Raw genomic sequence first — 16,455 nt, forward strand, 5'->3', positions numbered from 1 at the left:
TTTTCTCACATAGAGTAATCTGCTTAGCAAATCCATCTCGCTGCTCGCTATGTTAAAATGAGATTAGGGTTTTGGACATAAAAGCAGGAAAAGAAGTAGACTACAGAAAGATCCATTTCTGTGAGCAATTAACACCACTGTGTGTTTCTTCTACTCCATTTGTAAGTTACCCGGTGTAGTTGAACTCTAAGAGGATTTTACTATTCCTTTTTTGAATGCAGGTTTATGAAGTTTTGGCTTTTTCTGAAGATTTTGGCTGATCCTTCAGGGGAACGTTGAAGCAAATTCCTGAGGGGTGGAGCAAACAGGCGGTGTTAAGCGGGTATTTGAGTGTTGTGTGTATACTTAGTTTGCGTGCCAGTTACATTCACGGTTTAGCTGCAAGTAGCATTTCTTGACCTCGGCAATCTAAAGTTCAAGAGAGTTTGCTGTTCTGCGCGTGGAAGCCCCGACGCTGGCAGTGTGCATTAGACCAGCGGGCCTTCAGTCCAGCGTCTTGGTTTTGACAAACGAATGTCAGAATATTTCACGAGCTGTAAAAGCGAATTATCCTGGAAGGAAAAGCTTCAGCCCAGCACGCGTTACTTTGCAAGGGCTTTTTTTTTAACTTGTTTTATGCTCTCTTTTCTGCTCAGAGGGCCTTAAAAAGCACTAGTAGGTGTTTTACAGCAATTACTTCTTAGCATCTAGGTGGAAGAAGAGATGACTACCTGGCCACAAACTCTTTCAAACTGAATGTATATTCACAGGTTAAAGTTAGGAGTGTTGAGCCTGGCATCGATCTTGCCAGTCACTCAGGAAAGAGTTTGGCTTGCATCTCTTTATTTGTAAAACACTTGTTTTACTCTCTTAGCTGGTTAGTCATCGAGATCAAGCTCATGGCTGGTGTTTGCTAAGACCTATCCTAATGTGCTGGTTTGGGGGTTTTTTTTAATGCTTTCCCACTTCACCTTAAATGAAAGCTAGCATGGGATACGTTCCTAATCATTGACCCGATGCCCACGGGAGTGTAGCAGCCTGGTACATTTTCTGTCTGCCCACGTCTTCCATTCCTGCAGCAGACGGACTGTCTCACTGACCGGGCAAGTGCCCGCATCCCGGAGAAGCTGGGTCCGACTCGGGAGTGGCAGGGAGGAGACCGGTTTGCAAAGCAGGTGTGCCCTGGAGTCTGGGCAGCAGTCCTGGCTGCTTCCTGGATACCCTTGTCTTCCCCTGGTCAGAAGTCCGTCTGTGCAGGCTTTTTCCCAACCCTGATGCTATTTCAGAGTGTATTCTCTTTAAGAGTGGGGAAGGAACTGGCAACGCTGTATTTGCCATAGCTATGGTTTCAGGACCTCTTTTATCTATTCACTTGAGGCATTAAAGAGTCTGCTTCTTGCAGACCTGGAGTCCTGTGAGCTGCGACAGTCCTGTATGCTCCATCCCTTTCCAGATCCTCCATAAAACATGGTGAACAATGAATGGTTTTCTACACCAGATGGACCGCTGTTCATCTCGGGCCCAAGCGATTCTTCCGAATGGAAAAAACCATCCAGGCGTATTCTAGGTGAACCAGGATCTCACTGTAGTATGCTTAGTGCTCATTTCTGTGCGGCATGAGCCAAAAGGGCAGGAAGCTGCTGCCGTGGCACAAAGCTTTGCTGTGGGAGCCGCGACCCCTCTGGAAGTGTCCCCTTGATGTGCCCAGGCTGCCAGCGGGAACGATGTCCCAGCAGCACCCAGCGAATGCAGCTGCGGGAAGGAGTTTCCACATTCAAAAGGAGATGCAGACTTCTTGCAGGGTGTAATTAAGCTGTAAATCTCATTGTCACGGGATTTTGCAGGTGCTGGATTTGTCTGAAAAGCAAAGATGTTCACATGAAAAACAGCCACCATGGGGAATTAAACAAAAAGCTACCAGGAAATCCTTGAGCAGAGGCTCACCGGAGGCTGGGAGAGTAATGGGGAAGCACAGCTCTCATGTTTGCTTGTTCTTACCACTTTTTGCTGGGCATCTGCTATTAGCCACCGTTGGCAACAGGATCTTCATCCTCTCTTTTAAATGATCCCATACTGGTGGCATCCGCCATGAGCTCTGCAAAGAGTCCTTTTCAGTCCTCTGCCCTGCCACACGCTTTCCATGTAACCTTGTTTTTCCTTCCTTCAAGGGAAAAGAGAAATCAGTGCATTTCCCACCGTCCGACGTGGTTGAAACCCGGTTACATTACGCTTGGGAAGTTCTTAGAAATGCAGAAGGGGGGGTGGGGGGAATGTTGGTGTCCAGTGTTGCCATGGAGCCGGGCTCTGTTGACAGACTGGGACTCGTGGTGGCTAGGGTGCCATGGGCCCACAGCGGGTGCCGGTAGCGCTGATGGTGGTGGGGCTGCTCCGCGACCCAGCTTTCCACGTGGCCAAGTGCGCAGCAGAGGTAACCCCTGGGCTTCAACCCCAGCGCTGGGTGGGGAGCAGCGGGGAGCGGTGTGGGCTGGAAGTAAATAAGCAGGGGAATGCCTGCACCCGGCAGTGGCTCTTAGGAGGAAAATATTCAGATTTTCAGGTTTCTGCTCTTCTTTGGTGCTGCCAGGCGCAGGCATCGAGCTTTTATGGGCTCCGAGCTGATCAGGGCCGGGGGGGTGTCTCCACTGCAGCATCCTCACCTCCTTGTTCCTACACCTCCAAGAAATGTTATGGCTGTGTGATGCTGTATAAGATTTCAGGCACACCGAAGCTCTGCCCGGCTTGCTCGGCAGCTTATGGCAAGTCCCTTAATGTAGCTCTGTTGGTGCAAATGAGAAAGCAAAAAGCTGCAAGCCTCACGGGGTGTCGTGGACTTTTCACGAGGAGCTCAGCCGTGCGGTGGATGGGGAGCAGGCAGCCCAGCGTGGGGTGGCACAAGGCTGACCTGCACGCCCCCCCTGCCCCTAAGAGTTTATCTGCCAGCCTTGTTTCCCAGCACTGCTTACAGCTAATGAAGCTCTGCAGCAGCCTAATCAGCAGCCCTAAGGACAAGCCAAGCCGATAGCTGCAGGAGGGGGGTGCCTCTTGGCTTTTTCCCTTTTTTTTTTTTCCGGCCACCATCCCAACAACAGCAAAAGGGACTCTGAGCTGAACAGAAAGTCACTTCTTTGCTTTACGCCTTTTGAGGCCAGCGGGGCTGGCTTTAAGCCACAGCTTGTGACGCTCGTGTGCCACAGCCCACATGGAGCTGAGGTGAAACTGATGGGCAGCGGCGTCCCGTGTCTAAATAGCGGTGTGCTCCTCCTGAGGCAACGGCACAAGCAACAGGGACGGGAAACTTTCCCCTCGCAGCCTTCACCGAGGCGCTCGCTTGCCCCAAGGCCCTGAGCCCAGTCTCCTGGGACAGTAGAGGACCGTGACTCCCTACGTGTGCAAAATGCATGCAAAAACGCTGTTGATGCTCAGCAGCATCTCTGAATGTCTCACTGCTTATCTCATGGCGGGGGAGTGCCAGCACAATTCAATAATATTTGTGAAGCAGCCCTTCATGTAAAGGAAGACACCCACTACATCCGCAAACAGGGATTTAGAGCTATTTGAGGGTACTCCTGCAAGCGTCAGGAATTACATCGGAGGCATGAGGGGTGTAGTGCAATAACTGCATTAGAACGTGGCTTAGGTTATAGTTGATCAGGGAAATACAAGCTGTGATAGGATATGGAGGAGGGGGTGGGTATTAAACTTCTCGTAAGTAATTTTTTTTCCTTACCTTGAAAATCTAGGCTCTGAAGCTGAAGTTTCCAAGGAAGTTTGCAGATCCTGTAATACAGCCTTTAGTAGAATTTGCATGGCATGAATATTTAGTGGAGAAAAAGAAGGTAACTCTCGCTTTCTCGGGTTGTTTCAGACACAAGTCTTCTCCCCGGGGCTGCAGCACCTCCCAGGTCGGTGCCATCCGCAGGTTTCGGAAGTGAGCTTTTCCACCCCGATTTCTTTAATGTCCTCAGAGACCTCGAGGCAGGATGGAGCTCTCCGGGAGCTTTTCCTATTCAGTCTGAGCTGCCCCTAAGGTGACACCCAGGTGACTGTTGTCACGATAATGTCCCCTAGCAGAGGGATTCGGACCTTCAGAGCACGTAACTGTGTGCAGCATCAACACGCCTCCCTGAAAGCTGCTGCCCAACCCCTTCCCGTTGGTGGGATTTGTGGTTTGAAAAGTAGGAAAAGCATAAAAATATCACAGGCATGATGGATTGTTACTGATTGCTTCTTCACTAAATATGTAAATAATCCCTGGAGGCTTTGTTTTCTTTCTGAAATGCAGGAGCTGAGAGGTGAGGTGTGGGCGTATGCCTCCTCGGTGATGTGCTTCGTTGATGGCCAGCTGTTGGGGGACGAGAAGAAGCTGCTCAAGTGGTCTTACTGTGAGTGGGACTATCGTGACTTTAAGCCCAAGGCACTTTACCAAGCGATTGCTGAGGATTTCTACAGCAAATACCTGAAAAACAGCCAGGCAAGTAGCACTGTTTTACGAGAAGAGTACAAGGTCTGTAAGCGGCTGGAAAGGCTGTCAGGTGAGAGGCCTTTGCTTTCTACAACTACCTGAAAGGAGGCTGTAGAGAGGTGGGGGTTGGTCTCTTCTCCCAAGGAACAGGCAATAGGACAAGAGGAAATGGCCTCAAGTTGCACCAGGGGAGGTTTAGACTGGATATTAGGAAAATGTCTTCACCGAAAGGGTTCTCAAGCATTGGGACAGGCTGCCCAGGGAAGTGGTTGAGGCACCATCCCTGGAGGTATTTAAAAGACGGGTAGACGTAGTGCTTAGAGATATGGTTTAGTGATGGATTTGTCAGAGTTAGGTTGATGGTTGGATGTGATGATCTTAAAGGTCTTTTCCAACCAAAACGACTCTATGATTCTATGGAAGGGCAGATACCATGAGGAGGAAGGAGAGCAAGAACAGCAGAGGCAGTTCCTTGGTTTCTGCCCTGTGATGGCAGAATCACAGCTGGGGATGGAGTGGCCGGTGGGGAGCATCCCCTGCCAAGGATGGCAGAGCCTCTGCGCCTCTCAGTAGCCAGGAAGGGGCAAACATTAGCCCGGATGCCTGACACATACTAACTGCTTCAGGTATGAAGAGAGTTCATTGCCAACCATGCTCTGACGGTGCTGCTTCAAAAGCCCAAACCTCCCATCCCTTGGGTGTCAAAATTCTTGGGTACCCTTATTCTTGGGTACCAAAAGCCCAACTGCCAAAGGTCTCTGTTCCCAGCCAAGATCCCCTGAAACGCTGTGGTGGCAGGAGGTGTGATGCTGCTGGCGCCGGCACAGTATTGAGACCAGAGAAAAATATAATGTCATCCTAAAATGGCTATCGTAGAAGATACAGCGTTGATGGTATGCAGATTTGACGCTGGCTGGGAAGAGAGAAATGTCCATTTTGGCAGGGTGGCTGGTATTCCTATGGATTCATTTACTCCTGCCTGTATGGTACGGGCTGCAGCAGGCACGTAAACAAATGCAAGGGGAAGAAGCAGGCCCTGCCCAGTAGTTCGCTTTAACACACTGTTAGGGTTATTTCTGCCCAGAATGAAGTTCAGCATCCTCTACTCTCTTGTTTATTTAAACAAAATAGTAGGGATGCTGTTCTGCAGTGTCAATTCTGTGGACATTTTCTGAGCCCATTTGCGCCGGGCAGCTGGACACTGGCCTGCGTTAAGAAGCGAGCGCAGGACGGAGAGCTGGCATTTCCCTCACTGCATTTGTTCTTCTGCTTTAAACAGCACGTGTTTGTGTACCTGGAGATAGCCATTGAGGAACAGCCCGTCGGGAGGCTGCTCTTTGAGGTACGTTACGGAAGAGAAAAGCAAAAGCGAGGAAAAAGCGTACCCAGCTCAATGGCTTCACCTGCTGAAGGAGGGTGACAGAAATCTGCCCAGTGGATGTCAGCTAGGAATTTCACACGTTGTCAGCTAGGAATTTCACACGTGTTTTCCTCTTCTCGCTTTTGCAGCTCTTTTCGGACGCGTGTCCCAGGACCTGTGAGAATTTCCGCGCCCTGTGCGTCGGAGGAGCAAAGTCTCTCCGCGACGGCCGAGAGCTCACCTACAAAAACTCCCTTTTTCATCGTCTCGTGAAAAACGGGTGGATTCAAGGAGGAGGTGGGTTTCCAGGTGTCCTGAGTAAATCCGAAGTGGGGGTGGGATGATCTGCATGAGTAACAGCCTTCATCCACAGAGATGTAGCTGAACTGCATGACACAGCTAATCTCTGCAGGACAAGTTCTCAATTAATATATATATAAAAACCAGAAAACTTTTTCTCTTTTAGCCTTCTCACTTTCTAAACATAGGAAAAGTTTGGATAATTTGTTCTTTTGATTATCCAAGACCTTTTCAAAAGAATTTAGGAAATTAATTTAAAGCAATAACTCTTTTTCATGAAGTTCTTTGGTAAGTAATTAGGAAACTAATTGGAAACAGGAAAACACTAAGAATAGCCATAGAAAACATATTACTTGTTTTATGGAGAGAGAAATTTACAGAAGCATTTAGCCAAGCGTCAAAGCCCTTCCAAACGTGCTGATGAGTTGTCTGAACGCCGGTGCTTTGCCTGGAGTTCGGCACTGATGAGAAAGACACTATGAACGATGATGGGTCACGCAGTTTGCCCGACATCCCCAGGGAAGTCAGATAGTTAGGTGTATCAGAAGGCATTTCCTTCATTACTTCCTTTTGGTCTATCACCTGTCTTATCTATTTCTATTTCTTACCTACATTTGCCTTGCCTGCTCCACACTTAAATCCATTTTAAGTTTATACTGTGAAGATACACTTCCTCCTTTCCATGAATAACTATGCAGGTATCTATGTAGTCCACAAAAGCAACCTAAAATTACAAGCTTGCTAATGTAGAGGACTAATCATAACCTGATTGGTGTAAGACAATGTCTAAATTAATTAACAAAACTAGACTTCTTTAAAAATATAAATTAAAAAATAGATGCATCAGGCTTCTTTAGTGTCTCACCCATCAGAAATCTGATTCAATAGGAGTTTCTCTCTTATCAAATCTCTTTTCTTAGACAAGTTAGTGGTCTGAACTCACCATAATACCACAGCTGCATTTTCATCCTTCCTTCTTCTAAGTCTGCTCCCTCCGACAGATGTCCTTCTCCAGAATGCCCCTTCCTCGGTTGGTCGCTGCCACCGCAGGAGCTCTCCCAGCAGGAGATGCTGGACCTTCTCAGAGGGGCAGTGACTAAATGTGCCGCGTGAAATAGTTCTCCACAGAGAGACCGTCTCTTGGGATGGAAGCAGAGCTCTTCCCAAAGGTCTGATAAAATTTTGGTAGTAAAATAGAAAGATGGATGCAGTTGTTCCCCAAGGTTGACACTCAACCCACGTCTCTGACTTTGGCTGAGCTGCTCACTGACAGCCCCCAATAACGCCTGTGATAAACCTGGTCTGTGATGGTTACTTTTATCTACCCTGCAGATATCATAACTGGAAATGGAGACGAAGGAGAGTCAATTTATGGTCCCACCTTTGAAGGTATGGTTCTTCAGCTATCTTACTGCACAAATGGCAAATTTCTGCAAAAATCAAGTTGTTTACCTGATCTTATTCATGGAATAACCTGGGAATTTCCTTTCATCTCCGTAAAGCAAAACGGTTTGCTTTTCAGTCAGAATTATTATCCACTTGCATTAGCACGAGTGGACTGCTTTAGCAAGGTCACTTTTTGGTCTGCCACCTTGGCCCCCTCCTCTGATGTCCCCTGCCCAAGGCTCAGCTCCACCAGCCCCTTCTCCCTGCCTGAATGAGGGTCACCTGCTCGCCAACTTCAAACTGCCAACACTCACCTTTGTGGAACAGACCTTAGGAATGTAGAAGTAGATTCGCTACAGATCTCTAGGCACCCGATACTATGCCTTTAAATGTTTAAATGCATTTAAAGAAATGGAAGTAAGATGGCTTTAACTCTAGATTTCCTGGACCTCGGGCAGCTTTTCAGGCTTGGGGACACCACAAGCATCGCTGCCAGCGGTTACGTGAGTCTGCGGATGTAAGGGGAGCTACTTCTCAATCTCACATAAAACTGTGAAAGTCAAGAAATGACAAACGTGAGCTAAGTTTAACAAAAAATGTTCCCCCATACTGGTATAAAGTAATAAAATGTAAAGAGAAAAAGAGCATTATAACATGCAATATTTAAGAAAAACAACTCACATAATTGACATAGACGTTTGGGATCTTCTGTTTAGATTAAATGCTACCCATAAAGATGTTTTATGACAGTTAAAGCACTTTTGAAACTGATTTATGGTCCCTTATATAAAAGCTTTCCCACTGCCAATGGCGCAAACGAGATGACATTTGAGCTGTCTGGGCAGCAGCCAACCGTGAGATCAGAAATGCCAAGTGTAGCTGAAAACTTCCCTTCCCAAGAGGCTGGAGAGCCCACTTGTGAGGAAAAGCCGTTCTCACCTGGAGGCCCCAGGACGGACGGAGCAAAACCCCAGGACAGCTGGAGGCAGGTCACTAGCCCGCTCTGCCTGGCCGAATCGCAGTGCTGGTGGGCAAGAAAGCTGCTGGAAGTGGAAGCCCGGGGTGTGGGATTTAAGGCAGTAAATGCTACACCCTGCCTAGAGTGGGCAGGAAGGGGCAAAAGTCACTTCTTTGATGCTGGAGCTCCTGAAATAGCAGCACGGCTGGACTCTCAGGACACGCACATCTCAGAAAGAACATAAGCTGGTATCGGACAAAACTAGGGCTGGTTGTTAAATTGTTTGCAAGGCGGGCGTTACCGAGGATTCAAAAGCTTGTGAATCCTCTTTTCCAGCAATGCTGCCCGTTAGATTTGTGCGAGCGCACATCTCGCACCCTTCGCACTTTCTGTTTGGGTAGAAATCCTCCATAGAGGAGTCTGGGGGTGCGAGGCATCTCTGCATCCAGGAGAGCTGTGGCCCCACGTGCGCTGCCCGGGCTGTGGCACAAAGCCCCAAGCCAGCGCACAGCATTTTGCTCATGGCTCCATCCTCTTCCTCCAGGCAGAGCTTGTGCTTTCCCTGCACTACCCAGAAAAGAAGCTGCCATGTCATATGGGAAGGTGACAATGCGTCAAAAATCACTCAAGTAATTTTAAGGTGGATTTAATTTGGAATCTGTCAACCTTGAAAGTGTCCCTGGAAGAGTTTTATTACCCATACTGCACATACTCCACATGTTGATGTATTAAAGGAGAGGATTTCTAATTCTTCCCCTCCCCCTTTTTAATTAGAAGTTGCTTTTCATCCATGAGAAAGGTGTTCACTTGGGTATGCCTTTATATTTGAAGGCTTAGATTGCTCTCCCAGTACTTCCCGCCAAACTATTTCACACTGAGGGCAGAGGACAAATATCTTCGATATCTGGAAAGGGTGAGAGATGCCTCTGTCAGCCAGTAATGTTCCGGGAGATTCTGTGCTTGGCACGTGTCCGGGCACTGCAACGCTTGCTGAAATTAATGGGATGCAACCGCATTTTACTGTAATGAGCTGAAAGGACTGAGGTAATTACAGAGAATCACTCGGATTGGGAGCGTCATGTCATAGGACAAAGCATCCTATGCCAAAATTAGTCTGCTGAAGTCATTTTGCAAACCACAAGGCAGCGGTCAGGGAGTAACTGTTCAGTTAAAATTTAATTACCTTTTTTATGAATCGGTTTCTGAGAAGGGCTCTCAAATAGGGTAAAAGGAATTAAAAAAAAGTTATAGAAAACAATAAAATCTAAATATTTCTAAAGTTTCCTTCAAGCTTGTTGAGAGCTCCGTGGGGCTCTTGACTATTCAGTGTGATAAGGCCAGAGATGGGTGATGGAGGGGGTCAGGACCAGTGGACTCCCTGCTCCCCAACTCATAGCCAGGCTCCGCTCCCCAGAGCAGAAGGAATCAAGTCCTTGCCATCATTCCCAAACCTGAGCATGCCTAATGCCTATCCTTCCCCAGTCATCCCTCTGGAGAGCCACTTCTCTCCCTCACCAGTCCTTCCTCAGCTGACACTGAGGATCCTCTTCACCTCCTCATGGCTCTTGCTCCCATTGTCGGCCTCCTCTCCTCACCCCGGAACAAAGCTTCTGCTCTGGGAGCACCCCGGCCTCCTGAGCTAAATATCTGCTCTCCATTGATTCAGCTCTGTCATTTTATTCGGCTAAAGAAGTCTCCTGCTCGCCCCCCGATGTGAGTTGCCGAGCATCCCACCCCAGCCAGGCATGTCCTGCTGTCACAGCCCCGACTGTGCTCGTGGGGGATCTTCTCCTCTTCATCACAGGCAGCAGCATGAGGGAGGCAGAGCAGAGGCTGTGCTTGGAGCACCCGCTTTGTCTCCCGCCTTCCTTGTCCACACAGTGGGAATAATCCCAAGTCGCCACAGAGAAATGCTGTGCTAAGTGCCCCAAGCTCCTCCGGCAAGAGGCATTACAGACCAACAACAGGGAGCCAGAGGCATCATTGTTGTGGCTGTAATACTCAGAAATACCTAGAGTGCTCTTTTGTGGATATTTTTTCATTAGCTTCCTCACTGGCTCAAGCACTAGGGAGTAGTGGGAAGCTCTTTCTAGGAAGGTCATTGACTCAAACCAGACTTTGCTCACATGATACTTGATGAGACCTTCGGGGGAACAGGAGAAGGAAAAGGGAGAGGGGGGAAGGAGGAAAGGGGAGCTTGTGGGAGCTGCAGGGGGGAGCTGTGTGGTGAATAGCAGCAAAAGGAGCAACACAAACTGCAGCCTTTCATCCCCAAACCCTTTCCCTAGATGAAAGCTTCTCCGTCCGTCACAAGGGAAGAGGGGTCCTCGGGATGGCCAACAAGGGCCGGCACAGCAACGGCTCGCAGTTCTACATCACCCTCCATCCAGCTCCCTACCTGGACAAAAAATACGTGGCTTTCGGGTAGGTACACACAAGCTTGCATGGGAGGTCACCCTGGCCCCGCAGGATGATGCCCAGGATGAAGCATCCATGAAATCCCTACGGCAGCTGCCTCTGGCCAGGGGGAGGATGGACAAGATAGATTTGAAGTACCTAATGACACCCATCCCTCCCTTTCTCTGCCCTGGCCTGCCTTGCTCAAGCTGTAAAACCCTATGGCAAAGCTGCGCCGGAGCCTCTCCGGGATGATGGCTACAAACTGATGGCTGCATGGCTCGGTGCCAGCCGAAGGGGGGCACTGACGGGCAGGGGGGTGTTGAGCAAAGCCTTCGGGCTCTGCTCTGCCCTCACAAGCTGAACAAATTTGTTTTAGCAAACGCGTGCTGAGAGTTTGTTCTCAGTAGGTCAATGTGTATGGCTGGTCCTGTTAAGACTTCTAGGTTTTCAGGAATATAACAACATTATTGCTCTGAGCAGTTTGCTTGATATAAGAGAGTAAAATATATATGTATTGACACAGAACAAGAAATCCACAGCGCCGATTCCATGTAATCACATCATGGAGAAAGACGGCATTTTTAAAGGAAGCAAAAAGCACAACTGTGTAACCTACAGAGAACAAACCAAAAGTGATTGCTGGCTGGCAGCTTTCACCTCCAGTTTCTGCCTTGCCACCAGCTCTGTGCAATCTGAAAGATGTGGGATCCATGATCTTCTAGCCAGGCCCTCCTAAATCTGAGTGGGAGTTTAATTCTGAGGAAGCAAAAAGCAGCCATAGTATACAACAAGGACAGCCGGGCACTTTCCAGCTCTGCTCTGCTCAGTCCTGACATCCCCACTTGGTACCACTGTGCTGGATGGGATGGGGTGGAGTGGGATGGGATTCGGTATGAAGCTTTCCAGAGCACTGCTGGCATCCATCGCCGTGCCGGTGCCTGCAGGAGACACAGCTCGTGCTCCCGCAGCGTGGGAGCCAGATAGGCTGAAAACCATCCAGACTGCAAAATGTTGGACTGTTTCCAGGACTCAGATTGGCATTGTGAAGGAAGGGAACGAAAGATGTTTCTCATGGAGTCACTTCTAATACTGTCACTACTGACAGCGTGTCTCTTGACTTCTTTCTCCTCAAAAGTAATGGCCATTTGTAGCCAGGGCACACGGTACAATGCTTATTTCTTTAAATAAATGTAGCTGCATAAAGCCATAGTATTTTCACCTCTACTAAAATGCCAACAAGAGGCTACTTAATCAAGGACTGGTGGCATTTGCAACTCCACTGCAAAGAACAGCTTTTTAAAGAGCAGAGTGGGTGCAGCCTGTCGGTAGGAAACCAGTGCCTGCGTTTCCTACGGCCCTGAACAAGCCGGAGGCTGTGGAGCTGGCTCCGGAGGGAGACGGATCATATGTGCACTTTCTCCACCCCATAGGCAACTGATCGAGGGCACGGAGGTCCTCCAGAAACTGGAAGTTGTACCTACATATAATGAAAGACCTACAGTATCCTGCAAAATTATTAACTGTGGGACGTTCAAGCCGTGATCACCGGCTGGTTTTCCTGCCCGCTGTAAGTTAGAGCATTGTTTTCTGCTCAGCTTTTTAAACACCTTGATGGCTTTCACTTAAGGCAAAAATAAAAGCACTTCTTGCACACAAGAATGGCTTGTAAACGTTCTTTTGGCTTAAAAAAAATGTTCATAAGCTGTTAAAAAGAACTTTTACAGGAGCATAGAAAAAGACTTGTGAACATATCTCAGTCCCAGTCTACAGTTTATGGGAAATGCTGTTACTATGATTATATAGTTGAAAAACAGATATGATAAAATGCACTTATGGCTGAAGCACAGATGGACAGATGGATACACACCTACAGAGATAAAGCCAGCTATTCCTGGCTACATTCTGCCTCTACCACAAGTTCCACAGCACAATTGTCCTGCCAGGTTTGCCCCATATATAATCTGCATATGGTAACTCAGACATCTTGGAAGAAAGGAGAAAAAAACTGTTTGCAGGACTGCGGCCTCTCTGAATGCCATACATTTGATCCCACACTGACTGCTACAAACTAAAAGTAATGCCCTGGAAATTAGGTTGGGCTGCATCAGGCCAAAAGCAGGAAATGGTAGAGCAGGCATAAGCTTTAAGTAATTATTTTTGGCAGATGGTCTCAAATAACAAAAATGTGACTATTGCCACTAAAACAGAGAAAAATATTGTTTATAAAGTTACTGCAAACCAGGAAATTTTAAGGTTACGTGCAGATGCAAATATATAATAAACAGTGATTGCTAGTGTCAGAGATTTCTTACGTGCAAGATCTCTCTGATGGGTCCAGAGGAGGGCCACGAAGATGATCAGAGGGCTGGTGCACATCTCCTATGAGGACAGGCTGAGAGAGTTGGGGTTGTTCAGCCTGGAGAAGAGAAGGCTCCGGAGAGACCTTATAGCAGCCTTCCAGTGTCTGGAGGTGGCCTGCAAGAAAGCTGGGGAGGGACTTTTTACAAGGGCATGTAGCAATAGGACAAGGCATAATGGCTTCAAACTGGAAAAGGGTAGATTTAGATTAGCTATTAGGAAGAAACTCTTTACTGTGAGGGTGGTGGGGCACTGGAACAGGTTGCCCAGGGAAGCTGTGGATGCCCCATCCCTGGAAGTGTTCAAGGCCAGGCTGGATGGGGCTTTGAGCAGCCTGGTCTAGTGGGAGGTGTCCCTGCCCATGGCAGAGGGGTTGGAACTAGATGATCTTTAAGGTCCCTTCCAACCCAAACCATTCTGTGATTCTGTAACTCTATGTACAGTGCAGAGCTTAGGCACGGACGGCTTCAGCACAGGATGGCAGGTAAGCCTTAAGAGAAATGAAGATGTGTGGAAAATCAAGACGCAGACTGGAAAGAGAGGCCATATCCATGTGCATTGGAAGTTCACAGGAAAGAGCATTCATTTGTCAGGCTTGGATGCAGATACAAGGCCAAACCAGCACTGCGCTGACAGGGCTACATGGGCACCGTCGGTGTTTACAAACAGCTCTCGCCTCTGTTTCCAGCGCTGGGAAGAGCTGTGCTGAGCGACCTTTGTTCCTGGGCTCACCGTATGAGCCGCTAAACCCCCCAAACCCCGCCACAGTAAGATGGGAAAGGCTGAATTAGAGAAGTATTAGGAGAGACCTAATTTTGTCTGAGCTTAAGCCCATGGATTTCATGAAAAGGAACAATCTTTACGTTTATTTGCTAAATGGGAGTGAATTTAACAAAACAGCAAATGTTTAACTGAATGCCAGAAGAGGGCACAGACTTAAGAGTAATCTCCACATGCTCTGAATGAGTACAGGGATCGTCTTAATTTTAGCAAGGGGATTAAGTTTTTTCTTTAGTTATGGTACAAAACAAAAAGATTCTTTAATCTAAAATATCTGCATATGTCTGTAGCTAGCTAAGGAGCCTTTAACACATTTTCTCCTTTTATTTTCTAAAGCACTTTGCAATCTATACCGAGACTGCTATATAGGAACTAAGTCTTCTGTAGGAACATTTCAAATCAATTAAAAAGCCTAAAGAATAATTATTTTCACTTCATACTTCTGTGCCAAAAATGAAAATATGGTGGTGTATTTTCTTCATAAAATAATACACTTCCTGACAAATTACTTTTCATAAGTAATGGAGACTATTGCTATGAAAAGATATGGCTTCAAAACTCAGTACTGGGACAGAGGTTTGTGGCTCTTATTTCTTGCTGGGATTTTAAATTGTATTCAAACATTTAAACATAAAAGTCGGAAAAGTAATTTTAGTTCTGCAGGTTCTAGAGGACAATGCTAAAGACCAATTAATTGATTTTTTTATTTGCTGTTGGCTTGGTCGGCCATGGCAGGTCTGCTCTGTAGCATAGCTGCACCTTGATGTCCCCAGTGTCCCCATGAGGGACCAAGCCAGAGCACAGTGTGTGCTTTGAGTCCAAACGACCTGATCCGAGCAGCGGTCAGAGCCCAGGAACTCATGCTCTGGCAACGGGCAGTGTTCAGGATCCCTCAGGGCAGACAAATGCCTGATCATGTTAAGTATCAGAAAGCTGACCCTGTGCCAAGTCACAGACCTGCTAACGAGTGTCATGGCTGGATGTATGACATACGGGGTGTTGTACGCTTGGGATCCAGGAGAGCCAGGAGGGTAACTGGGCAGGGGACAATTGGCTGAAGTTAACGCCACATGGAAAATGTTATAACGAGAAGAGGAGAGTACAACCAGGAAATATTTTGAATTTCAGGCATAATGATCCTTCAGGCAAGCCACAATTACTGTATTTGCATTGGTCACGACAGGACATTCTGCCAGAAAAAAATGTGGTTAAATCTTTCATCCGGTATTCAGGAGGTCACCTAAAAGAAAGAGCGTGTCTTTCAACCCTAGTTCCCCAGTGCCTGCAAGTTGGATATACTTAAGGAGCCCAAGGTGATGAACAAGAAACAGGAAAGGAAGAATAGTCTTAACCTCAATCCAAAATTATGTTTTGTGCCTTATTTTCTTTTGTAACCTACATCTCTGATCAAGTCACTAGGAATGCATTGCTTCTTCTGAGAGAGCCAGACCCAAGAAGTGGTGTGCGCAAGCATCCAGAGGACACGCAAGCCCAGAGGCAAGCAAGCCATGGGTTATCCAAAAGTCCAGGAAATTCAGGGGCAGACGGGGAGGTGAAGACGTCCATTGCCAACTGCTGGTTTTGGAGAAGGTCCCTTCCCAGCAACCATACACAAAAACTCCCTTCTATAAAGGGCAGATGGCAGCATCCCGAGTCCTGAGAAAACTATTATCTTACCAGATTACACAGTGTTTTATTTATGTAATGTGTCACTGTTGTAGAAAAAATCGGTCTCTCTCAAGTTTTGCTTTATTAGTTTTATGCTGAGCTTCTTACTTCAGCAAAACATTCTCTTAGGAACTGCTGTAAACGAAAAGGGATGAAAGAGGCCCTCAGACTACATACAAAGATATTTTCTTCATACAGGTGTATGTGTTAAAAGGATAGTGTGCTAATACACCATGGGCAGTAGGCTCCGTTACCCCTTCAAGCACTGAGCAGATAAAAGTTGGAGCGTGGAGTCATTAACTACAATGTCGTTTACCTAGCCTGAGGTCAGAGGGTTTCTGAATCTAACCCAAGAAGGCTTCTAAGGTCAACAGAAATTGTGAGGTGACCCCTCACCTATGTAGGTACTCCACACTGATCTGGGGAAGCCATGGGATCTCTGAAGGATCTCTGTTTATTTTAATTGTATCAGGTGGGCCTTAAATAACATATTTCATCTTCCTACAGACCAACCTCACTTGCCTTTTTAGAGCATCCTGGCTATAGCACTCTCCTATTGTCCTTTGTATAATTACTGCCTTGGATACACTTACTAAAATACTGTTGACCCCCAGCTGAAAGTCAGAGACAAAAGAGTTCCTGCCACCAATTCCAGAGAGAAAACCAGTACTCCGAAGGACTGGGTTTGGAAGAACTTTACTGAAAATATCAACTATGCAGTATATCCAATAGATCAGAATGATGTGATGCAGCTACTGCATGAAGAAAATGGGTAAGTGGAATGATTTTACAAACTTAATAGGA

The 16,455-nt window shown here is 47.2% G+C and overlaps 1 protein-coding gene across 2 annotated transcripts; it reads left to right on the plus strand.

Moving 5' to 3' along the window:
* Nucleotides 1-2,275: 2,275 nt before the first annotated feature.
* PPIL6 (peptidylprolyl isomerase like 6) lies at nt 2,276-12,504 on the plus strand. Of its 2 annotated transcripts, XM_063331102.1 has the most exons (8): nt 2,276-2,407; nt 3,720-3,815; nt 4,262-4,450; nt 5,721-5,783; nt 5,951-6,098; nt 7,434-7,490; nt 10,734-10,869; nt 12,276-12,504. In XM_063331102.1, exons 1-8 carry the CDS (start codon nt 2,321-2,323, stop codon nt 12,385-12,387), a joined length of 888 nt encoding a protein of 295 aa, XP_063187172.1. In that variant the 5' UTR covers nt 2,276-2,320; the 3' UTR covers nt 12,388-12,504. The 2 variants fall into 2 exon arrangements, with proteins under 2 accessions (XP_063187172.1, XP_063187173.1); XM_063331103.1 differs by lacking the exon at nt 3,720-3,815 and having other exon boundaries at nt 2,307-2,407.
* The last annotated feature ends 3,951 nt before the right edge of the window (nt 12,505-16,455 follow it).

Source organism: Chroicocephalus ridibundus, chromosome 3 (assembly GCF_963924245.1).
Source record: "Chroicocephalus ridibundus chromosome 3, bChrRid1.1, whole genome shotgun sequence".
Classification (NCBI taxonomy): domain Eukaryota; kingdom Metazoa; phylum Chordata; class Aves; order Charadriiformes; family Laridae; genus Chroicocephalus; species Chroicocephalus ridibundus.

Excerpts from the sequence above, each read along its gene's own strand:
- PPIL6 (XM_063331102.1), top strand. The coding sequence starts at position 2,321 with ATGGGCCCACAGCGGGTGCCGGTAGCGCTGATGGTGGTGGGGCTGCTC. Across the intron at positions 5,784-5,950 it reads TCGGGAGGCTGCTCTTTGAG|CTCTTTTCGGACGCGTGTCC; the intron begins GTACGTTACGGA and ends TCGCTTTTGCAG. Across the intron at positions 7,491-10,733 it reads TTATGGTCCCACCTTTGAAG|ATGAAAGCTTCTCCGTCCGT; the intron begins GTATGGTTCTTC and ends CCCTTTCCCTAG.